The following is a 26,100-nucleotide window of genomic DNA, read 5'->3' as shown; positions in this document are numbered from 1 at the left end:
GGCATCTACTTGGTGCCAGATCAGACTTTAGAAGCCCTGTTCCAGTCTGCGGCCTGATTTGACTTGCTTTTTTCAATTGCTTATGTGAGGGACAAGTTTCTGAGATCTTAAGTGCTGTGCTTTTTTTTCTTTCTTTCTTTCTTCTTTTTTTTTTTCCCCCTCCCCTTCATTTTTTTTTTCTGGAACTAGTCTCATCTAGATATCAAGAGGCATCAAAGACCTGTTTGTCTGCATAGTATGTTTGTAGACGTTGGCCAAAGTTAATCCCTAATGCATCACCGTTGACCTCAGCTGACCTATATCTAGTGTATATTTGCCTGCTTGTCCACAAATTGCTACTAAAAATTGCTAAATGTTCCCGTTTAATAATTTGCATACTGGCATTGTAAGTTGAAGAAAAACAACCCCAGGCAAACCTTAAACACAAACTCTACAGTGGTCTCTTCCATTCAGTAGAACTGAGCTAATTTTCTTGGCCTCAGTTTGCAACGCTGCACTTAACAACTCATTTGTGAACTGTAGCTATTAATAGAAATAGCGATAAACTAAATTACTTTTCTGAAAAGGCTCTGCTTTGTAGGCAAGGAAGTACTCCAGTAACTCCTGTAATTAAGACCTTTCTCCTTTGCTTTGGAACATATGGCAGGATGGGATAAATAGGCAGGAAGAAGGAAGCTTTGTTTCTCACTATGAACAAGGTATTTTTTCCACTGTGTGTTTCTAATGACTGTATAAATTCCCAGATTTTGGGAATTGGTGCCCAAAACCAGCCATGGTTTGCCTTCCGTGGGTAAGGGATTGACTCCCTATAAATGCAGTCATGCCTGTTTTGGCTGGGCACACTAATGGTGCTCTAAACCAGTCTCCTTTATGGGCAAGATAAAGGTGTATGTTCAGTTCAAGATCATCTTATCCAAAAAAGCCCGGCCTATAAAGAAACAAAACCTGAAGTAGCTACCAACAGACTACACGTGGTTCAAGTACATTCTGAACAAGTGCTTTCTGTCAAATAAGTGGTCTTTAAAAAAAATAAGCCCACAAATTAGCAGAAATGGGGTATCTCTGTATGTGATTTCCTTTTAGAACTACTAATAATATAACGCTGATGTCTAGACAGTCCATAATCTTCCATTCCAGAGGAAAAAAAAAAAAGGAAATTTTCTGCCTCCTCCTCAGAACATTGTATTTCATAGGTGAGTCATTTTCTAATGTTACAGAAATGATAAAGATCATCTGGATAAGTGAGAACTAGTGATTCCTGTTGCTGCCTCAGTGGTGCTGCCATCTGTTCAGCTCCCTGCATACTTGCTGAGATAATTTAACCAGTCTGTTCTTATAGCACACATTAATTGTATTCATATCAGAGATAAAATACTATGGAAATAAGTTCTGTGCAGTAGGACTTTTTTTTTTTTTTAAAAATGAGACATGTTTTACAAATTTCCTAACTCTATATAAATACGTATATTGTTTTACCTGGTAATCGATTTTTTGCACTGTGTTTTAACTGTGCTCTAAGTTCTTAAGGTATATAATTTGTACAAATTTCCTATAATTAGATGAGTTTTGTCCCCTGTTGGGGAAGTTGAGGCACAGAGGCTGAGACCCCAGTTTTTAATAACTGGCTGCCCTCTTGCATTTGTTGGTTCCTCTGACACTTGGTGACCTATGTGAGATGATGGAGGACATTTGTGTTGCATCCTAAAGCTCAGAAACTCCTGGGATTCTCATATCTGCAGTGCTAACCAAAATGTCTTGTTTTCCCTACCCAACGTCCAAATATTGTCATCATTTTTCCAGTACTCTTGATATTCAAGAGCTTTTAATAGTGCTGGTATGAATCTATTGGATTCTTCTTTATATCCTGCAAAATACCCAGACTCTGTCAAGTAGCAGCTGTCTTTCACATCTGTTTTGTGTGCTTAAACACGGAAAACACAAGCAAAGTTCTGCATTTTCCCTGATGGTGTTACATGACATAAATGTTGAAAATTAAATATCAGTATGAGGTGATTCTTGCTAACTGTAGAACTGTAGTCACATAGGTTAAATTTTATACGAAATCTATTTGTCCTTAGAGGGAGTGGGACCCTAGAGATATTATAATACGCATTTGTTAGAAGCTAGCCTAGCATATCTTTAATACAATGGTAAGTCCCAAACACCCCCAAACACCACCTGCAGAAATAGGCCCTGAGCCATCACTTTGGAGCCAGGAAAATCAAGGAGCATCGCGACCTGTTCTCAAGACCATATATGGAGATTTCAAGGAGGAGTTTGACCAGCAAATTCGAGGAGGGGGCGTTTTGACGACCACCGAGACCACCAAAAGACCCTCGACTCAAAAGACTGGGCATGCGCGAGTGGGTAGGGAAATGATGTAATGGTTTCTCAGAAAATTTATGTTTATGCATATTATTTCTTGGAATTTAATGAATATGTATAATTAATGTGTATTTAACCCGTGCTGTTGATCAAATGGGTGCGCACGCTAGGTGGAGCGATCCCCCGTGCGCCCAGCGCTGCAATACAGAAGTGCCTGCTTCTTAACTTCTCATTGCTGTTAAGGAGTTTTATTCCGGATTTCGGTAACAATGGGAGTATTTAAAGAACCTACCTAAAGAACCTTTTTCGTTTACTCTTAAATTGCAGGATATTATAACTGGCTTTCTCTTTAAAGAAAGGTTTTTTTTTCACTTTGAGAAATGTCTTCTCCTGCATCAACTCTTCTCTCCCATTTCACAGTTACTCTCAAAGCTGTATACTGGTGCTAAATCCAAGTTTCTGATTGAGATTCTAAGCAGGAAAAATTGCATCATTGGTTTTTGTTCTCCCGTGAAAGCCCATATTAATGGAGAATGCCTTATATAAAGCAGTCCCCTTTCACCTTTGAAAACAAAGAAAAGTTCCTGTCTGAAACAAGTACTGTGGCATTTCAGTGGTTTCAAAGAGCAGTACCGAGCTTTATCCAGAGCCTTGACTGTCCTCCTTATCAGCACAGTGCACAGTCAGCACCAGTTTTGGTGAGGTGAAATACATGGTACAGTCAGAAGGAGCACCATCTCCAAGCCTTTTCTCAGGGCTGGGAGGAGGGGACCCTTTGGTCTTTGCTCAGAGCCTGGCAGAGAGGTGGTGCTTGACCTCAAAGCCACTGCAAGATAATGGCCGTGCCACAGGCTGGTGTATGCTTTGTGATCTGCTGCTGTCCTACCCACCCCTGCCAGTCCCACACGTACCAGAAACGTGGGATCCTATTCAAAGCTCACCAAACTGAGAGAGTTTCAAGGTTTCTTATCTAGATTCTTCCCCCATTTACCCTGGATTTGGATCAGACTTTGGATTTCTGTAGGAGAGAAAGGGGCTGATGCTAGAGCTTGTGGCATGGGGTATCTCTTACCGCAGTCTCTAACGCCTAGGTAAAACATGTAATGGTAATTGTGTAGTAGGAAAAAATAAGGTTTAGGTGTGATTAGTCAAGCTCTGACCAACCTTGACTTACTACCCTTCATTTCAAGCAATCATTTAGTGCCTTGTCAAACATAAAAGAAAGAAAAGACATATTTTTTCCAAGTGTTAGCTGATAAGTGTTAAAATCTTCGTGCTAACAAGTTACATTGGTAATACCTGATGAGGCTGAACTCAGCCATGTAACATTCAAGGATATTATGAATGTCTTTCTCCATTGTATGCTTTTAGTATCAGCTAAACACACCAGATAATATATGTTAAAATATGCATTTTCACCTAGGGGGGTTTGCACTGTGAAGACAAAAATTTGTGTCCACAGTGGTTCCCCAGCCTTCCCTTCTTCCAAGCTGAGAGCCAAGAAAATCACAGCTATTTTACTGACACTTGGGTTTTCTTTTTCAAAATAATTATTTGGTTTGGTTTGATTTTTGTTATTAGATTTTTTTCCATGAATATGAGAAGATGGTCTTAAAATTAAGGGGGAACTTGGGAGAAAATTTTGATTTAAAAAAAAAAAAGAAAGAGACTTTGCTTGCCAGAGGGTATCTGCAGGTTCATAAAGCTGCAGTGGGAAAACAGAATTAGAGACAAGCCTGTCCCTCTGTCCACAAGACAGATAGCTCAGTGGCATAGACTGCTGCTGTTGGTTTCTGTTTCTGATTTTTGTCATTGTGGTATGATACTTTCTTCTTTTTTTAGCAGAGAAATAAGTAGCTTAAAACATTTGTCATCACTGGGGTACTAAAGGCACTTTGTGGATGAAGTTTGGCAAATAAGTAGCCTGCAAGATTAGTAATCTTTTTATTTTCTTGCCACTTTGAATTTAGCTATTATACATTTGTATGTCTTTCATTAACCTCTGTGTAACCCAAATGACAGATATTTGAGCGAAATTAGTATTTTTTGCAAGTTCAGCACACTCATGCCCCTTGTTGAAGAAAAGGGGAGCAAGAAGAAAGAATTGGAGGGGCAGAGAAAACAAACATTTTGGCAATCTTCAGTGGAAGAAAAAGGACCACAAAGGTAGAGAAGAGAAAAAATTGAATTGTTGTTGGTGTTAGACAGGGCAGGATGTTTTTATTGCTGGATATAGAACAAGTCAGGGCAGGAGAAGCTTTCAGTACAATGTTTACACTTGAGGAGAAGATTCACTGAGCTTTCTCTGGGTCACTAAACACTTTCCCAAGGGACTGAGAAGAAAGAAGGTGAAAATCTATTTGGAACGGGAATGTTTGGTTTTGTTTGAAATCCATCTCCTCTGTTAGGAAAATAGCATGCCTACTCTTAAGTATGTAGTTTACTGAGTAAAGCGGTTTCTAAATAAAAGACCAGCTCAGTCACAGTCGAAGAGCAGCCTGTCAGAACAGTATTAAAGGAGCTCCAGTCCCTCAATGAGACTGACTGAGGAAAATATTTAGGCTTTGTGCTACATTTATTTATGAGAGCAAGTGAAAAAAGACCCTGTTAGAAGAAGCACATCTGAATTCTGTCTAGATGCTCCTGAAACTCAACTAATCCGACCTTTGAGGGGCTCAGGAGTGTGGAGGAAAAATATTTAGGATTCAGAAACTGCTGTCTTATTAATCCTTTTGTTGCTACGTGAGAGCATCTCTAAAAGCTTCCCACTTAGTGATGATAGCTGGAAAGCTCCACAGGGAAAGTGATGCTTCCTGTTTCCTCAGGACCAAGGCCAGAAATGTTTTTTTAACTTTAACTTGAGGCTTTGAATTGCACATAGAAAGAAATCCATACTTTATTGAAACCCAGAGATTTTGACTTAGTACCTCTCACACAATTAATGTCTCTGATTTGTAATGGGGATGTTCTTTTCCTAAAGCAGCTCAACTCTCTTCCCGGTGTTTGCTGCAGCTGTGCCACTCCTGCAGCAGACACCAGACTGCTGCAAAGTAATCCCCACCATACTCTGGAGCACCAAAACGAGTAGCACTTCAGTTTCTTATATAATTTTTTCTGCTCATGGTTCCAGTCTATCACAAGAGGTACTTGCACTGTGTACAAGCTGAAGAAAAATTACCTGTGCCACAGAAACTTCCATACACTCAAAGGCAGAGACTATGAACAAGCATGCAGTCTCTGACAGGGGAAATGCACTGCCAAAAGTTGGGATTACACCAGAAGTTCTGTTTGGGGGATTTTTCCCATCCTGCCCTTGTATTTGGCAGTGTCCTACATTACCCTGCAGAAAGAGCACGGTGTCCCATGTCCCATACGTATATTTGTGTGTAGGCACCCCAGACCAGGAACATGCAAAGTCAATTCTCTCACTGAGATTCTGGGTAAACTCAACCTCAGTATAATGATTAAGAGCCCAAGGAATTATTAGCAGCCCTGAGTCATCTTCCCAGGCTTTTCTTTGAAAGCAATATTTTAAAGATGAAAAACCTGCAGATGGTCGACAACTGTGTAGGTGTATGACATGGAATATATTGATCGATTAATGAAGAGGAGTTCATAAATCTCATCTTATTCCTGTTGCTTGTCTGAATTCTGACCTAGTTCAGGTGTGATGTTGTTTTTTCTCCCCGACAATGGCTGTCGTTTTGCTAGATGATTGATTATTCTGTTGCACTTTTTTTTCACTGTATAACTGAATTGCGTTGTGCTGTATCAAGCCATTGGGCATACAACAGAATAAGATCCGAAAAACTTGCATTTAAATAGTTATTTGCTGAAATTGATATTGGATTTCATTAGTCATGATGTTACATCAAGGTCATGGTTGAGTACTTTAAAAACTCAGAGGAAATTTAAGAACACTGTAATGAGCTTAGAGCCATCCTCTAATGTTTTGTTATATTTTATATTAAAAATTAGTTAGGAAAAAACAAAGGGAGCATGAGCTATCAATCAGCAGTGGCCTGCTGGGATGTGAGAAAGCAGAGGGAGCAATTAAGCCTTTGGACTGCAATCCTTCACTGCCCTGGAAGTTTCTTATCAGTATCTGGAGATTTACAGTTCAGTGCTCCCATGTTACACGTGGGTGCCCTTCCACCTCGGGGGAATCGCTGCCAAGGGGTAGATGAGGAGGCTGTGAGGCCACTGGCATCTCACCCCGGCGGCAGAGCATCTCCCCTGGGCACCCTCGTTTCTCCCAGCTGTCACCGGCAGGCTCAAAGGCTTGAGCGAAGGCTGAGTTCAGAATTTGGGAATACCGATATTGAGATAGATAAGGCTTAGTTGAACATGTGTTTAGGAAAAATGTTTTCCCCTCTACTTGTCATGTGGGTATGTTTTTCTGTATTTCTGTTAATCTGGAAAAGAGTAGTTCTTCTTTTGTCAAGGTCCTTGAGCACAGCTTCAACAAGGAGAAGGAAACTGCTTTGCTCTCGTGCCGAACTTGGGACTTTGCAGCCCAGCTCGAAGAGCTGCTGTGTCCCTTTGCTCACGTGTGCTTTACCCATCACTGAAGTCTCTCAGTATTTACCATGAGATCCTGTCTTCCTCATGTCACAAGATGTTTATAGAAAATTATCAGTGCTTCAGTGAATATTATCTTCAGGTAAATAAAGGGCTGATTTAAGTTTTTTTTGTGGGCATTCCCAGTTCAGTTCTTTTAATTGTGTCTTATTAATAATTCAGTAATCCATTTCAGCTGAAGGTTCCTATTATCACCAACACCTATCATGAGCTAGATTGAAGTCCAGTGGAAACAAATGTTGAAAGGAAAAAAGCACTATTTTTAAAGGGGGAATACGAAAGAATAGAAAAACATAGATTTAAGCATCATTTTAATATCCAAAGTCAAACAATCCCAGAACTTGACTAATATTTTATTCCCTGAGTAAATATTGCATTTTATGTCATTTTTTTTTCTGTTTTGATGCATTGCAGACAGTGAATAATATTCAGTGTTTATTCAATTTCCAAATGAATAATTTAATTCTAAGACTGCTGCCATGAGCAACATGCTTGAGTAGCTCTGCCAGAGATTATGGTATTAGCAGTCAGCCCTTGCACTGTGTTCTAACAGCGTGTGTTAACATTTGTATTTCTGTCCTGTGTGCCAAGCAACGAGAATCTTGTTTCCTCAGCCTTTTAAGGACAAGATAGAAAACTGCCAATGTAAAAATTACTAGTGTTGACAGTAATATATAAATATATAAAAAGTAAATTGTGAAATATGCAGTCCATATTAAAATAAATAAAGTGCAGGTTATAAAAGCCAAGATTAGATTTCAAGACAGTTTATATTGAACAGTCAAGAGTATGGCAATGTTAGATACACTTTCTGACTACAGGTGTTTCACTGTCCATATCAATAAATTCAAGTAACCTTTAGTGCAGTTTATTTTATCAGATCTTGTACGTAACCATTCATATTCATGAATCACCATGTGCGGTGTGATGAATAAAAATCATGTGTAAAATTCAGTCCTAAAGGATGTAGTTTACAGGCAGATGAGGTACTTACCTTCAGCTGTATTTGCCACCTAAGTCACTCAAATATATTACCTAAAATAAAAATGCTAAGTCTTTCAGAAAAAAAAAAAAGGCATTAGTCATCAAGCCATTTTCATCTTTTTAATATTAATCAGCTCCTGTTTCTGAATTGATATTTCTGTTCATGCCACAGAAGAATAAGCGGCAGTGGGTGGGTGTTCTGCACACAAGGTCAAATAAGCTGCAGAATGCTGCTGTGCTGATTTTTGCAGCAGATGGATAATGTTACATGGATCTTAATTATTGAAATTACTCCTGACTTTGAGGAAATACTCTGTCTTAATAATGACAGAATTGGCTGCAGGATAATACTTGAATTTTGTGGCACAGATGTGTTTGTTTAAAGATGCCATGTCTCTGTCCTTCTGGAAAAGAAGGAGAGTTACTGAAGTTTAACTTTCTTGTTGCTCCTCCTGTCTTAGCAACCTTTTTTACTGTATTGATATTTTTCAAGGGGAACTTGAAATAGGCCGTTGTCATTGGGAGGGCGGTGAGTGTAGATTCACAAAGAGCTTTTAAACACCTCTGCAGCTGGCAATCTGCAAGAATAATTGTGACAAGGGAAGCTCTGCTACGAGCATGGGCTTACATAGCTGCTTTGATGCTGAGCTCTCACAGCACAATAGAGACAGTCTCAGCAGATGACTGCTTGAAATACCTGTGAATAGTTTCTTTGTATCCTTTAGCTATTTATTCACACTACTTTATAAAAAGTATTAATGGTTTCTTCTTGGTTTCTTTCAATATATTTCCTCTCTCTCAATCCACCATGAGAAACAGGGTACTAGAGGGAACGTGGAGTGTTAATTGAGGTCTCCTATTCTTTTTTCCCCCGACATCTTGTTACTGTTGTCATCTTCGCCCATCTCCCTACATTTCTGCTCTATTTCATGCAAGGACATCTAACGAGTTTTCTCTGTGGCAGGAGCTATCTGGGAGCTATCTGGGATCCTCACTTCTCATGTGTTCTTCTGTTTGTTAAAGGAGAGAGAGGTGGCTGAAGATGAGTGTGGTGGGTAAATGAAGACTCCTGCAGAGAGGAATAGATGCATTTATTTATTTTTCTGCCTTTTAAGGGTAGGAGAAGAAATACCGTTTTCCTCTTGCAGTGTAAAAGACTTGGGTTCGGATTGGACATTCAAAAAAGGTTTCTGACAAAGGCAAAAGTGAAGTCAGGAAACTACTTTCTGGGAAAGGCAGTGGAATCTGTCGTTGCAAGTTAAGAAGAGATTAGACAGCAGGAATGACATAGATGTAGTTGCTTCTGTCCTAGGAAAGACGAATGGACTAGATGTTGCTCAGGGGCCTCTTTGAGATCCATTTTTCTATGCATTTTATGATCTTTGTGAGCTGAGGATCAGGATTAATTACATGTCTAATTAATTTGAACTCGGCCCCCTACTTATTTTGCTGCACTCTCCCAGAGACCAGATTTATTAGCACTGCTGCCCAGCCCTGGGTCTTTGTGTCAACATGCTCTCAGCTTCCTAAGCTCTGACACGGTGCCGCAGCACAGTCCTCCCGCAGCTGGAGAAGGCAGAGGCGCTTGCTCACAGACATCGATATTGCAACGTCCAGCTGCTATTTACCAGACTAAAGATTGGCCTGATGTGCAAATTGAAAAAAGCAGAGCTTGGATTGTGTTGTAATGCAGTGCAGGATGGGGAGGCTGAGCTGAGAGCCCTGGCCTGGCACATGCGTCCCCCAACAGCACAACTTGGTTACTGGTTTAAGGAGTACAAGGAATGCAGGATTGAGCTAGCAGTGAGCTGTAATTAAAATATCTCTGAGTCCTAAGGAGGGCAGGCAGTTGTCATGGGGAATGGAAACCCTTACAAGGAGCACAGCTCTGTGCCTGGAACAAGGGAGAATGGAATTGCTGCCCAGCATGTTTGGAGATGGTTACCAGAGGGAGCTCTGAAACCATCCTAACATCAAAAGTTAAAGTAAGACAGCAGAAAGCAATGCAAAAGCAAGCAGTCACTAAACAGAGATATCTTTTTCCATACCAAGCAAGTATAATGGATGCTAAAATAGTCAAGCTCTCTCCTCTTATTAAGGTGCACTGGTGTCTTTTCTCTTTCCTCCTTTCCATCCTCAGGAACTCACTTTACTGCTCCCTGCTCCTCAACATTTCAGCGCATACAGTGAAATCTTAGTCCTGCTGGAGGCTATGTAAATTTTACAATTTATATTGATGGGGCTGAGTTTCTACCTCTGGTACTTGGAGTAGATCATATAGATGTTGCTGAGCAGCAAGCATATCCAAAATAGAAATGGCACGTCTTCTTCTTTCCTACCTCCTGCTAGCACCAGTGTGTCTGCCCTGTCAGCAGTGTCATGGAGTTTAAATACCATTAAAACTAACTTTTTGTTTGTTTCCTGAGGTGACTTGCTGCCTCTGATCTGGCTGATGATGTGAAAGCTAGCGCTGCCCCAAGGGAGGGTCAGGACCTGGGAGCAGCAGCTGTGATACTGCTGAGCTTAAACCGATCACAGACCCCACACCCCGTTAGCACAACTTCTCTTTTGTTGGTTAGCTGGTGCCCCGTTGGGTCTAGAAGGAAATTTGGCACTTTGCACCTGACAGATGGCCTCTCAAAGAGATACGTGTAGCTGGCAGATGCCTCTCTCAAGTGATCAGTTAGGCTTTAAAACCAGCTCTTGGTTTCTGGGTGAGCTTGAAAAGGCCTGTGTGGATCCTCCATCAAAAAGCCTGCCTTCAGGCATTGTCATGTAGAATCACGGCTGTTGGCTTCTTAAATTGTGGATAGAAAGTGACAACCTTCATAGGAAAGGTTGTAATTGGGGAAAAAAGGTATAAATTGCCATTCAGTCCAAAATGCCCTAGACTCCTCCTCTTTTTTTCTTTTCTTTCTTTTTTTTCCCCCTGTGCTAATCTGGCAAGAACAATTTGGGTTTGGTATCTTTATAGTAGTGGCTAGCCAGGCATGGGATAATAGCTGATGTAGAGTGGGCAAGAGCCTCAATTCAAAGAGTGCAGTTTCGAGTATTTGTTGCTTGGGCACTATTCGGTGCAGTGGGAATAATGAGGATGTGGCAAAATAATTCAGCTAAAGCTTGATGTTAAGAGGTAGCATCCTGTCCACCCCTGGCGCACACTCCCACCCTGCGCTCTTCACCCCAGCTGGAGCACGGGTGCCGGGGGAAGCCCATCCTGCTCCTGCAGGAGTGGGGTTGGTTGGGTGGTAGCAACAACAAGGCATGGAGGGAACTGGTGAACGGTCTATAGAACAAGTCCTGTGAGGAGCGGCTGAGGGAACTGGGCTGTGGCTGGCCCCTGAGTGGACATGGTTTTGTCTGTCGGCACCTGGAGAAATCTGAAGACCAGTACAGGCCTGAATGGACTGTGGGAAGACTCTTAGTGGTGAGCGCTGCATTTGCAAGATGTTGTTATGAGCCTGCTCCAAGGCACAGCTATGCCATCATCTTTCTTTTACCCAATCAATGTGGTATTTAGAAATAAATCCTCCCACTCCTTAGAAGTGTTTAATGCCATGAGAGCTGCCGGAGACAGATGAGTAACAGAGCTTTAAGTTTAAACAAAATGACCTCCACAATGTTCTTCTCATGGCGAAACTTTTTTCCAACCAGTTGATATTTTACTATTAGCCTAAATAATAGTGTTGATATTACTATTATCAACTATTAGTTGATATTTACTATTACCAGTTGATATTTTACTATTAGTGACATCATATGTGAACATATGTGATGATGATGTCACTCCACAGATACGCGGAAAAATCATATTAACTGAACAGACCTTGGAGTCAGAATTTCCTCTCATGCTGTTTCAATACAGTTTAGTTCAGTGAAGTTTCTTTTTCTATAAAGGAATTAGTTGGGAATATTACAGCAGTGTTTGTTACAGGGTGCTAATATTAATTATAATTAATTAGAATTAAGATATTACTATATAATTGATATATAATTGAGATATAATTAATGCACTAATACAGATGCATTACTTGCTATAAATGCAGCCAAATCAAACCATTATTTTTTGTGTGTTCACCAGATAAATATGTATGATTAGAGTCTTGCAGTTTATATCAGTTTATAAATAAGTCTGTATAGTATTATGTGACTATCATACTCAGCAGGAAAATTAAATACCTAGATAATCAGAACAGTCCTTAGTTCTGTATCATAGTTATATATGAAAGTCAATGAAATATATACTTTATAGGGATTTATATGTAGCCAGTTTTACAACATTAAATATTATGGGTTTCAGACTCTGTGATAACTATATAAATGGGCTGTTTAATTGCCCTTGATAGAAGTTCACGTTACTTTAGATTTAGCAGTTCCAATTCAATGCGTTGAGCATTTCAGATGATGAAATTATTATATGTGTTGTAAATGCTTTATTTAAGAGCCGTTGCTGGTGAAGGAACTTGAAACATACATTATCTTGATCTGGCTTTTATTCAACATGCTATAGCTAACAAATGTATTACTTTTTTCTTCCTTGTCTTTGATAGTGCTGTCATTTTATAAGTAAATCCATGGAAGGGAAAGCTTATAGGTACTTATGTTAATCTACGGATGTATTTTCAAAAATATCTTGTGCACAATAGCATGTCTGCTTTTTTTTCTGGTTTTGAGACAACAAATGATGTATCAAAAGCTAAGGAATATTGGAATCATATGTAATTTGGACATGCTTTTCGGCAATAGGAGCAATATTCATGCTGTTAAAGCAGTATGCCAATACAGCTGGTTAGATCAGATACAATCATAGAATCACAGAATGGTTTGGGTTGGAAGAGACGTTTAAAGGTCATCTAGTCCAACACCCCTGCAAGGAGCAGGGACATCTTCAACTAGATCAGGTTGCTCAGAGCCTCATCCAGCCTGGCCTTGAAGGTTTCCAGGGATGGGGCATCAACCACCTCTGTGGGCAACTTGTGACAGTGTGTTTCACCACCTTCATTGTAAAAAATTTCTTCCTTCTATTTAGTCTGAATCTACCCTTTTTTAGTTTAAAACCGTTACTCCTTGTTCCGTTGCTACAAGCCCTGATAAAAAGTCTGTCCCCATCTTCCCTATAAGTCCCCGTTAGGTACTGGAAGACCACTATAAGGTCTCCCCGGAGCCTTCTCTTCTCCAGGCTGAACAGCCCCAACTCTCTCAGCCTGTCCTCATAGGAGACATGCTCCAGCCCTCTGATCATCTTCATGGCCCTTCTCTGGACTCTTTCCAACTGGTCCATGTCCTTCTTGTGTTGGGGGCTCCAGAGCTGGACACAGTACTCCAGGTGGGCTCTCACCAGAGCAGAGTAGAGGGGCAGAATCGCCTCCCTTGACAATATATTGAACTCTAATAATGCCACCTAAATGAAATTATTTGAAGGATGAGATCGGATAAATTCAGCTTTGAAAGGAGCATCCAGACTTTTAATAATGAGGAAAATGAGTCTTTGAAATAATTTATTTTGGGATATAGAGAAAGAGAAGAAAAATGGTTCTGCAAGAGATGCTCTGTCCTTGGTTAGCTAGGGTGCCTGCATCTATGAATCATCAGGAGAATCGGAGTTGCAAATTCTGCAAAAGGGTCAGACCAGGTCACACTAGGTCATCCATCCCATTATGGTTTAAAATATATCTGGAAACATGGAAAATGTAATTCTTTCAGTTCAGGGTGAGTATTCTTGTATATGAGAGGGAAAATTTAAGGCTCATCTGGAGGACCTTCTTTGGGGACTTAAAACAGTTGATGATAAAAAAAAAGACGGTCATCACTCTTTTATTCCTCCTTTTGTCCTCTCTTCTCTCAACTTCCTTTATCCCTTTGGAACGAAAAATCAGGATCAGGACCTGCTGGTGCAAGTTACATGTCTCTGTAGACCAGCCAGTGCTCCCTGGCCGCCTCCTCCCTGGCTTGGCAAGTCTCTTTCTTGTATTATTTTCCTCTCTGGATTCTTCCATCAGTAGAAAGGAGAAGCAGTGGCTTTCCAGTTGTGTCCTGGTGTCCTGCTACATCATGCTGGTGAGAAGAATTATCTGTATGATACAGAACTAGATTTTCCATTGTTTACAGAAAACAAAAAATCTACCCATAATTCACAGTAGTGGCTTCTACAGAGACAGTATAATTGGGCTTTAAAATTTCTAAGGATATATCCTTATATTCTAGAAGCAATGAATCAAAGATGCTTTAGGGTTTGGTTATTTTTTCCTCATTAATTTCTCATAAATTTATTTGTACTTGTATGTTGCCAAGTAGATACATACAATATATTAATAAGGAAGCCAAAATCATTTATAAGTGGAGTGAATTTTGTGATTGGAATAACCCTGAAGCAGGCCCCAAACCTGGTTTTGGCCAAAATTGTGCCAGTAGTGCTTTAGGACCTTCCCCATGCGAAGTTAGCCTGTTTGTAATTAAATTTGAATCCAATTTAAAATGTATTTCCTATGATTTGCCTATTACTGTTCTTTGTAAAAAATATACCTTTTATTTTCATCTGCAGAGTAAAGTAAACATAGCATACAGATTTACAATGAGACTTGTCAACAAACACATGAGATCAGGGATATTAGTCTGATCATAAACTTTCTGTTTCATTCAATTTACTGCTAGTGCAATAAAACTGTCATCAGATGGAGTGGGATTTTATACTGCATCAGCTATAATAGAATGCCATTAAACTGCAACTATATAAATTTTCCATTGTTCTCTTACTCGTGAGTTACGAGAATTAAAAAGTTACGCACAACATCATGCTATTGCTTGCATTTTACAACAGATCACTGGTGATTTAGTCAGGGTGGTTTGGGACATCTGATTAATTTCTGATTGGCTGTTTTGCAGTGTGAAAAATAGTAGTGAAGAGAAGGCTTCAAAACACCACCAGTTTCCAAGAAGTTTGGTGTATAGGTCCACAGTTCAGGAAATAGAGAGCCACCAGAGCTCACTTCTCACCTTGGAGATGAGAACACCCAGGTTCAGGTCACTGAACTGGGTCCCTCACCCAGTTTGCTTTCCTTAGGTATATTGATAGGACACAAGAGTGTAACAAGTGGCTTCCTCAGGCAACACTGGGGCTGTTCTGACAAAAAAAAAAAATGGTAGGGGAATCGTATTTTTTCGTAGTACTTTCTCATTGTTTTCAAAATTAGACATTTCCATTCTTTCATTTTAAAGTACCTTCTCGCTTGCAATTATTTGCTACTCCATAATGTATTACAGTGCATCTACAGACACAGTTAGTACAATGCGCTCTGTATGTAGCGTATGGAATACAGCTTTTTAAAAGTCTGTGCTGAATCAAAAGTGAATAATGTGTTAATATATATTGCATTTAATTTTTATGTGAAGTACAAAAGTTGTACTTGTTAATATTTTTATTCCAGTGATGCTCAGAGACCTGTCAGAATGGAAGTGATGGTTGTACTATGCAGAAATGGTCCTTGCCCCTGTAAAACCTAGAGATGCGTTTCACTTTTCTTAGATGGAATGTCTGAAAGTCTATCTAAGTACTAGTGGATAGGTGACCTGAACAGACTTTACCTCAACTGAGCCTTCTGTTTTTCATTTTTCATGGTCTGTTCTGTTACGTGTAGGTTCATTAGACATGCATTGAGCTATGTGACTGACATCTTCCACAATTAGTACTCATGCATAATTAGATGCAACACTGACAAGGACTCTGTTGTTTCCTATAGTTTCACAGAAAGGCCTTTTCCTTCTTTTTTTTTTTTGGCACTGATTCATTAAAACCGTTGCACCATGTTCAGGTGGTCACGGGGATTGAAAATAATGTGCAGCCACTAAAACATTGCTTGTGTATCATTAGCTCCACCACTTGGATTAATTTGGTTTTTGCAGATACAGTAGTTTGTAGGGGAATCCTCTCTGGATATTTAAAAGCCCTGAGGCAGTGCCCTAGGAAAACCATCTGGCTCAATTGCTCTGTCCTGCAAGTTTAATGTGCAGTGCTTGATTACCAGTAAAGCTTAAGTACTAATTATTTTACTAATAATTTGGGTTACATTGTCCTCTAGTGGCTTATATAGATAACTGCCCTGCTGACAGACTCCTTTTGCCTTGTGTTTTTAAATCTGCTCATACTTGTTTTTGTACAAGTCCAGGTCACCTCGAAAGGGTGCTGATGCAATGGCCAAGTAACAAGTTTGCATCTTACTGCCACTGTCTCAGTACAGCAAGATCTATCCTCTGTAATAGCGTATTGTCTGCTTAAGAAATACATATTTAAGAGAGAATTGTGAATTCATATTTAAGAGAGAATTGAGAGTTGTGAGAAAATACTATATTTAATCAGAGAATCTGATGGAAACAAATATATCCTGCTTACTGACAGTAACAAAGAATAATCTCGGCATGAATTTTACTAAATAGGTTGAAGACTAGTTCACTTCCACAAAATGCATAGAGATCTCATACGAAGGAAAAGGGAACAGCCCTCCAGCGTGTCCTGTGGCTACTCACTCGTAAACCTCGAGAACGCCAGGCTTTTGCTCTGTAACGTGGAAGCAGCACCTTTCATAGGAAGCAGTGAGAGCACTAGCCTGATCTACAGCTGGATGTTAGCCAGCTTAACGCAGATGTTCGCAAATAGGAGGAGGGATCTGGGAGGATGGAGAGTACTGCCAGGGTGGATGTTTGCAGTGACAGAACGCATGTCTTGCGTTACTTTGAAAAGGTGATGCCACATTCTCTAATGTGCTGAGTTTGTTTTGTCCCTGTAGCAGAGCTGTAGGATTGCTTCCAGCTTCCAGGGCCTTGGCACTGGTCATGGGAAGCACGGCAGGCCGTGCTGTGGCAGGCATGGCAGATGGGATACTCCGGCTGGCAAGCCTTCGCTTTTCATACTGTGTCTTCCTTGACCAAATGCCGTGAGTAATGAGGAATTGAAGCTGCTCTGTAGAGATAGTTTCTCTGTGGGTAAGAAGAGGAGCTCTGTAAATGGTTCTGTTTACACCTCCCAAGATTATGGAGGAGAAGCAGCAGTTACAACTGGCAAAGGAGTGTGGTTGCTGTCTTCTTTAAGAAATAGTGGTGCACCCCAGCAACATGATAGCTCGTGTTTTCTCTTGCTGTTTGCAATAATAGGAGATAAAGTACCTTACAGAGTTAATTTTTGAGGCTTTGTCAAAGTAGCATGCCTTGTACTCTATCAGGGAAATAATATATCAGGATTCAGTAAAAATTCTTTGCTCAGGTCCTCTATCTCCAGCCACCTTTTTTCTTTCTCCCTTTTTGTAAAAGCCTTCCTTTCAATCAGCAGTGTTGATGGCAGAGCCACTTTGCACCATGAGCAGACCCTCAGCAGCCACCTGTCCCGCGTGGTGGTGGTGACCTCACCTCAGCGAGGTGCAGGCAGCCTCCTGCTCCGGGGCTCCGGTCAGCGATGGATGGATGTCAGCCAGTTGCTATTCGTTCCCTGGGCCAATCATCCTGCAAACACTAGGAGACTTGCAGAGTGACTTAATTATACTTGACACAGTGGAGTTCCTCATTTGATCTTGTTCACGTACTGCCTCAGACTCGCAAGTATACCCACACCTAGCAAGCGTAAATAAGCGTCACACCTGAGAACATGCTGAAAGAAACAAAATACATAAAGGCATTATATGGTGGTGTCACTCTTACAGTTCACTCAGAAGCTTATTAGAGTGTGATGGATGCAGGAATGTTTGCAGAGAGTAACTTTTATCTAGTCCTCTGTGACTCTTCTGCCCCTTGGGAACTTTTAAATCAGAGGTGTCCCTTCAGTTAAGAAATCACATAGGGGCTTTATTTCTTTTTATTTAGCTGCCAGGATAGGGAAGGTGAAGGGTTTTATTTTTCTTTAACAAAAAGGCTTCATTTTAAAAAGTGCTTTTGTAACTCTTGCATCAACATTTTTTTTTTTTTGTGCTTTGCAATGTTATTTTCCAGGGGCTGATGATTGTTTATTTAACCTAGGTGCTAAGCAAAGTTCTGTTTGTCCTCAATTCATAATGTGTGGTTTTATCTTTTATGTACCAGAGAATGAGTTGTACAGATCGATCTATTTAGAGCTCCGTGACTACAATTTCTACTGTAATTTTTTTTTTTTTAAACATTTGACTTTTTCAGGTAGCTATCAGGCCAGTGATTGCCCTCCCTCCACACTGGAATCTTTTACAGAAACCCATTACTGCTTCCCAGGCATGCCCTTTCTGACACCCCAGCAGCGAGAGGACTCTGCCCCATCATTAAGGTCGCAGTAGTGCTTCCCTCCGCCAGCTGCTGCAGCAATGCTCAGGTTCCTCCTGCAGGCAAGGAGAAGATGTGACTGATTATGCCTGTTCCTGTTAATCAGGCAAATTCAAGCTTCTCTTCAAAGCAGAGGGGGAGGTTGCTCCTATGACTGTGTTGGTTACTGTTCTCTTCCAGCTGTGTGTTAACTCCGTCTTTCCGTAGTGCGTTTTACATCGGGGTGATGTCAACAGAGTCTTTCTGGAATAACCTGACCCTTGATGTCAAACTCAGTCAGAGCTGGAATGCGATGGAAGCAAATTTTTGTGAAACTGATCCCCTGTGACCTCTCTTGTAAGGCTGTCTGGGAACTGTATATGTTAATGGGAAAATAAAAATGGTGACCTTGTGTGTTCTCAGACTCGCAGGGTGTAATCCTGGGTTACACCCTACTCTCTACCTGTGTGCCTCTCTAATGCCTGCACACACAAAATGTGAGTGCACCTTGCTCAGTAACATTCGTCTTTACAAAACAGATGCCTTTACTCATTGCTTTTCTGTATGGATGTAGAAAGCATCCTTCAGTGGAAAACAGGTGGTAATTTTATTTAAATCCAACCGTATTGTAGAGCAATAAAACTAATGAGATGATAAAGCCTTGCCAGCTTTTCCATTTCAATAAGCATCTAATCATGAAACTACTTTAATCAAGCTTCCTTATCAGATGTTCTGCATTGCCAGCCCACACCTGAAATTACCACTTGGCCTCAGATTAAAAGGTGATGCTGTTTTGATTTGCACTGCTAAATAATTTCTATTTGAGGATTAATTTATTGTTTGGCCTTTTCTAAAGGCAGTGTTCAGCATTAAAGTGGCCGTGCGTGAATGGTAACGTGCTTGCATTTTCTCTCATCAGAATAACGAAATGGTGGAACTACAGAGGATACGAATGAAAGACGAAATTAGAGAGTACAAGTTTCGAGAGGCGAGACTCCTACAGGACTACACCGAGCTTGAAGAGGAAAACATCACTTTACAGAAACTGGTGTCCACACTGAAACAGAATCAAGTAAGCATCAAAGGATTCTAGGCCTTATGCTGAAAAATGACACCGTTTTCTCAAATTTCCATAATGTGATCCCTCAGAGCACTTTGATGCAAGTTTCTTTGTATGGTTTGGGTTTTTTTCAGCTGGGTTTTTGCTAAACGCTTACTCTGAAACAGTGTTATTAGCCTTTTTTGACATAGGGGGAGGCCCTTACCTCAGTTTTAGGAAAATCATGGTGGAATATTTTGCTACAGAACTTTGTAATAGCAGAGTAATTATTAAAATAGATAGAATTGCATCTTTTAGCTTCCTGCTTTTCCTCTTCTCCCTCCCTGGACGCTGAACTCAGTGCCCAGTGGCAGAGTTCAGCCCCGTGTTTCCTCTTGGTTGATTTCCTGCACGTCCTTTCCTCTTCTGAAGTGAAGAAAAGAGAAAATAATCATCTTCTCGTTCCCTTTTTTCCTGCTCCTCGGGTTTTCCAGTATTGATATTGCTCTCCTCTCAGCCATGCTAACCTGCAAGTTTAGTAAGCTTCAAAAATAGGCAAAGGGATGTCAGATGTTCCTAGTTTATCTTTATGTTTTCCCCATTATAGCAATTTGCAGCTGACGGCAAACCAACACACTGTAATTCTCACTGCAGTGCAGAATGCAGCCTGAGGAACCACCATAAACAACAGCCCCATTGCAGCCAGATGGGAGCAGTCGTGGGGTCTTTTCTTTCTGCCTTACAAAAGCACAGCTCCCTTTGCTGCTGGATATGTATAGCGCTGAGCAAGTGATCGAGAACATCCTTGTCCTTTAAATTGAAGAAAAGGGACTTGTTCGCATGTCAGAAAAGTTGACTTGCTATGGTCAATATTTAAATATCCTAGTTGGATGATTAAACACTTTCTGCCTTTTAAACACTGTCCAGACCAGCATAACATGCCACTCCATAACACCATTTCCTTAACTGCTAGCAGATGGTAACAGCACTGCATGGCAGCCTCTGATTTACGTCCTAAGCTACTGCCTGGTTCAGTTCGGGCTTTTATCAAAGCATCAAGACTGTCACAGTCTCCAACAGCAGCCTGCTAACGAAGCTGCCTTACTCCTGCAGGAATATGCAGTACTATTTCAGGTATCTTTTACTGCTATTTTACTGCTCTAGCACAAACGCAATTGAAATGTTTAAAACAACGGAGCTGTGCTGTAGGGAATACACAGGTAATAGAAATGCGTACATCCTTTCCTTATTTCTGAAGATATCCAGACTTTCATACTCCTGAAACTGAATTTATAGCAGTTAATCTTTGTGTCAGAGTTATTTACCAAGGCAGAAAATTCCCTCTTTGATGCACAGATCTTTTCCTCACCAACCTCATAGGAGGCATTTTCACACTATTAGGAAACTAAAGACCCCTTTATGGCCTGTCCTAGTTTCCTCCAGAAGAAAATCTGTTCGCAAGTGTTTGTATTTGTCACAATATTTCATTCTTTATGAAAATGCCAGCAGTCTGTGGAGAGAAAAAGCATTGCCACATTTTGAATGACTTAAAAAAATCAGTCATTTTGCATCACATATCCATGCTCTTGTGATTCTTAAAATAACTTTGATCTACAAGATAAAATTTCAAGAGCATTTTATACTTTAATCCTTTAATTTATAAAACCATATGTTACAAGTCTTAGTGCTAAACTGTCATTATCTGTGTTGGCGGGTTTTTTTTAGCTTTTGTAAGCAAGAGTCTGTAAGATGGTAACCATATAGATAACACAGACCTCTGGTTTTCATATGGATTTAAAATTGAAAAAGAGTGAGAGGTTTTTTTTTCGTGTCCTTAAGTTAAAAACATAGCTACTTGATTGGATTTCATCATTTTTCAGATGGACCTGTCCCTCCAGTTAGAAAAGATATCAAGTTCCTAAATGTGGATTTGAAAGATAATGGATTTTCCTTTTCTATGACTTTGGAACTTTCTTTGTTGTTCAATATGTTTGCTTTCTCTCGGTTTGAAGATCGGTGCTTTGGTTTTTAAGTTTGCCAAGACTTTTGGCAGGTTAATAAATATTCTACTCCAGTTGGAATGGTGGATATTTCTATTTTCACCAGACTCCTACTATAGTTAATTTAAATATATATATGTCAAATAAAAAATATTCTAGATAATGCCATAAAATTTCAGATAGTAATGCATATTAATGCATTTGAATTAGAAAAGCCTCAACTGAAAAAAAGCTTTTTTTTATGGAAGCATGAAGATTCAGTAGTTCTTTTTGCCTTTCACCAAGCTGTTAAATTATTTCACCCAATACAGGTTTTTTTTTTTTTACATTTAGAAATGAAAAGGTAGATGAGTAACATGATTAGACTTAAATTAAAAATCAACGTGTGATCATTTTTACCAAGAGAGTTGGACAAGCATAGACAGGGACCATTACAAACAAAATTGCTGTGGGATTTTCCCAGCAGTGAAAAGGAAGATGAGGAGAGCCAGCAAAGGAAGGCGTTCTGCAGTGGGGATCTGCTGCACCATCTAGGCAGTGCTGAGCAACTGGTTTTGAGCTAGACTGGGTTTTCTTAGGCTTTGCTTCATGTTAGGTGCAATAGAAAGGGCTGCATAAACAGGCTGCACCATGCGACTGGGACACGCTTCAGGCAGCGCTGTCAGAGCAGCAGGTTGCCAAGTGCTCCAAAATGGCATCCCTACACATGCTTCAAGGACTGTGTGGCTGAGTGAGCTGTTTACTACATTTGTTTGGTAGTTTCAAAATCTCTAACGATTTTGGGCATCTTAGAGTTGAAACTGATGGTATGAATAGTTTGCTGTTTAATTTTTAAAATTAAATGCTCCTTGTATGACACAGAGAAAAGAGTTGAGGCTCTTCGATGGTTTTTGTACCTTCCATTCATATTTCTTAAAACTGCTAAGACACCGAGATACTTTAGAGTATCTGTGCTTGGGTGACTTTACATCTGGTGAGAATTTAGATATGAAGTCATCTTCAGAATACTTGCAATTAATAAAGCAGACTATATTAACCTAAGATCTGTACATACCATGATATACCAATATCGTTTATGGCAATTCATAATAAATCTATGGTCACCAGGACACCTGCTACGAACAGCCGTCTTTCCATGAAACACATTGTTTATCCTCAGAAGTTACTCAGAAAAAGGTGTTACATTTCTTGATTCTCACACGTTGAAAAAGTGAGCAGTATTTAAAAGTGAGTGTTTAACAGAGCGAGCTCCATTTACGTTTTCTGTGCAGTCAGTTCTTTGCAGCTGCAGGGAATGTCTGGTATTTCAAACAGTAGTTTCTGTAACACCTCTTTCAATAAGGCTGATAAATGGCAGGTTTTCACGACTCAAGTTTTAGTATTATGAATGTTCTTTGTCTTGTCTAATTCAGGTTGAATATGAAGGCTTAAAGCATGAGATTAAACGATTTGAGGAGGAGACAGTGTTGCTTAATAGTCAGCTAGAAGATGCCATCCGGCTGAAGGAGATTGCTGAGCATCAGCTGGAGGAAGCCCTGGAAACTTTAAAAAATGAAAGAGAGCAAAAGAACAATCTGAGGAAGGAACTCTCCCAGTATATCAACCTCAATGATAGTATGTATAATAACCATATTAATATATCAGTAGATGGATTGAAGTTTGCAGAGGATGGGGGCGAGCCCAACAATGACGACAAAATGAACGGACATATCCACGGGCCTCTCGTGAAACTCAACGGTGACTACCGAACTCCCACGGGTAGGAAAGGAGAATCTTTGCACCCTGTCTCTGACCTCTTCAGTGAGCTCAACATATCAGAAATACAGAAACTGAAGCAGCAACTCATGCAGGTAAGAGCTGAATTTCATGTCCTGAAGTGTTTAGACACACATCCTATGGACCCTACTACCAGCTTTTGCAATGACCTTCATTTCCCTGAGTGACAGTCTTGACCACATATGTCCTGTTCTCAGAGTTCTACTATGGTGTTCATATCCAGGTTTTGCTAGAAATACCCTTAGAAAACAGAGTATTTGTGAAAAGTCAGTCTCATCTGAGCAGGTGTTTAGCAGAAGAGAAAGAGACCTAGTTGCTGTGGTTGTGGATGGCGAGATTCTTTTTTCCTGGTTTGATGATGGGAAATGTCCCTGAGATTGCAAGTGGAATAAAGTACTCTTCAGTATGACCAAAGCTATCTGGAAAAAAATCCCACTAAAAACCAGACAGACTTGATTATGCTCCCTTGCAAGTCAGAGGGAGTTTGAATTCAGTTTGAACAAGATTTGGCATGCCATCAAGAGAGAACAAAAGGAGAGGGGCTCTCCTCTTAATAACTGTGCACTCGGAGAGCATGTGGCTTGTGAGATGTCATAGAGTGCCTTTGTCCACGCTGGCAGTCCCAGCGGATGCACAGGCTACAGGGGGTTCCTTGGGGACCATACAGTGAGCATTTGTTCTCTTTTTGTCCAAGCCCAGCCGAGGCAAAACCGGAATAGGAGCCTGGGCTGCAAGCCAGATAAAAACTCAAGCTGCCAGCCCCGCTGCTGACATCATCTTAGAAGGGGTACAGTGCCACACAGAGAAAGGGTCCCGCTGCCTGAGCTGTTGAGCATCTTTTCTGCCACAAGAGCTTGAAGGGTTTTGGCACTATCAAGGAAACATCCAGCATTTTCTAGCTGCAGGCTTCCAAAAAGTGCCTCTTCTAAAGAGAGTAAATTTAAATCCTTTACTGCTTAAAATGTAAAAGGCAATTCAGAAGTAAAGTAGAGCAAACCCAGTTTTCAGTGCTTGCTAGAGAACAATAAATCCCTATGTGGTCTGTCCTATATTTGCTGAAGAGTTGATTGTTTTGTTTACTTCATTGCCAGACTCATTGTGGGAAGTTCTGATCAGAGCTATGGCATGGCAAACACTGATGATGTCTACTGCTTTGCACAAATAAATTTGATGCAAAACATACATAATTTAAATGGGAAAGCTTGACATTTAGAATTTTATTTATGTGAAAAAGTCTGTCAAACTTTTCCAGTATTAAAATGTAAACAGGGCATAGTTTGTGTATGTATGCACATATAAAAATACGCATGTGTTTGTATATATACATTTATGCATATAATATATGCACATATATGGTATATGCAGCTTTTGATTTAATTCAGAAATACAGTGCTAAAAATTAAGAAAACACTTCTTCAGAAGAAATGCCTTGAAATGTTCACATTTTGAAGGTCAGTGTAAACATTTTCAACTATAATTTACAATGAAGTTTATGCAATATAAATTTGGAGTGAAAGTTGCTTGGAAATGAAAAAGAAAGGTTGTTTGGGGTATGTTTTGTCTTTATTTTATTAAAATAAATATTGAGCTTGAGGAACCAGCAAATTTCTACTTGAAAGATAGCGCAACCGTTTTATCATCTCTGACTTAAAGACTTATTATTTTACACTTCTTAAACAAAGAGGCAGCCTTCTGACAGTCACTAACCACAAACTTCAGGCCCTAGAAAACAAATATGACCATTTTTCAGTCACAACAGCTTTGCTGGGCCCTAGCATCCTCACGCCGATAGTCGCCACTATTGCTTGGCGTTCTAATCCTGTTAAAAGGTTTATGATTTAAAAAAAAAGACTAGACCTAGTTGGAAATCTGCTTTCTTTAGATACTGAAAAAGCTTACTGCAAAATGCTGATGTGTACTTTTTGTAAAGTGATCACCTTCTCTGTTGAGTTGCATCAGTTCACCTTGGGTCACACAAATTAAATGTGAAAAATACCTCAAAAAATTTTCCTTATAGTAGATTGGAGATTTAATCGAGTTCAAGCTGACAAAAGGTGGTTCTTCAGCAAAACTGGATTTTTTTCTCCACTACAGTCTTTGCCATGTGGTGTTCATTCAGCCATGTATCAACATTTGATACGTATTCCCCTTATTTTCTCTGAAGAGGCCATACTATGGTAGAGTTTCTGAAGAAACCGACCCTCTCTTGGGAACTACTTTTATTTCTGTAGAATAGCAGGCTCCTTCTTTGAGCAAACTTCAGATTTGCCATTTTGTACACGTGTAGCAAATTTTTTCTCTCTTCAATCTCAAAAAGAAGCCTTCACTAAAACAATGAGTGTGACATATAATTCCTTCTGCAGCTTTAGGATGATGCTGCTCCATGATCTGTGCTGGTCCCTAGGAGATATTTAATTATAACTGTTCTCTTTCTGTCTTTGAAATCCATTAAGTAAAAAATGTCTTGCTGAAAATTCCTGTATTCTGAGATTTTCTCAGAAAAGCTCAAGGCTTTCTGCTCTTCCTTCATGTTTGTTGTCCAGTAGAAAGAATTCTCTGTCTCATCTTTATAAGCCTAGGACTCCTCTCTTCCTTCTATGGTGATGCTTTCCCTACTCCTGAGACCAATATCACATTTGGAAAATGTAGATTAAGTTCTCTTAAAAAAAAAGAAGGAATAAAAAAGTAATGCGGCCCAGTTTCTGACACTCTTCTCCAGCTGCCTGGTACTCTCTGACAAATATGATACAGCTGAGATTCAGGGTTCTTGAGCTGAGTTTTCCTGTTAATTTGTTCTAGTCTCCAGTAGGAATTGTTCACTGAGATTCTGATGTTATTAAGAAAAAAAAAAAGAGGGGGGATAAACAGCAATGATAAAATTGGTTTCCGTTATAGCAAACTGTAGAGGAAATTGTGAAGGAAGTCTCCTCAAACTGAAATCTTTGACAGGAAGGATGGATTGCAAAATAGGTACAGCTACTTTTGAATTGCTTTTATTTTCATTTTAAGATGACACGGATCTTACTGCAGCTACTAATTTCAGTGTAAAAAAAAACAACTACCAACTGGACTGAAAAATAACTGCAATTCCCAAGTTTACTGTGGGTGGAAATAAGAGTAAAGTATTGTGTAGAACAGGACATA

At 39.9% G+C, this 26,100-nt stretch overlaps 1 protein-coding gene across 4 annotated transcripts in view; it reads left to right on the top strand.

Annotated features, from left to right (window-relative positions):
* BICD1 (BICD cargo adaptor 1) overlaps positions 1–26,100 on the top strand; it is a 185,772-nt gene that overhangs the window by 112,871 nt on the left and 46,801 nt on the right. For all 4 annotated transcript variants that reach the window (XM_086755056.1, XM_086755078.1, XM_086755070.1 and 1 more), the window contains exons 3-4: positions 19,061–19,213; positions 22,593–23,030. In XM_086755056.1, coding sequence (XP_086611182.1) covers positions 19,061–19,213; positions 22,593–23,030 — 591 coding nt within the window. The remainder of the gene's footprint in view (positions 1–19,060; positions 19,214–22,592; positions 23,031–26,100) is intronic.

Source organism: Chlamydotis macqueenii, chromosome 1, assembly GCF_036417535.1.
Source record: "Chlamydotis macqueenii isolate bChlMac1 chromosome 1, bChlMac1.mat, whole genome shotgun sequence".
NCBI classification, from domain to species: Eukaryota; Metazoa; Chordata; class Aves; order Otidiformes; family Otididae; genus Chlamydotis; species Chlamydotis macqueenii.
The sequence above is the reverse complement of the archived record's forward strand: the minus strand, read 5'-3'. Positions and strand labels throughout refer to the sequence as shown.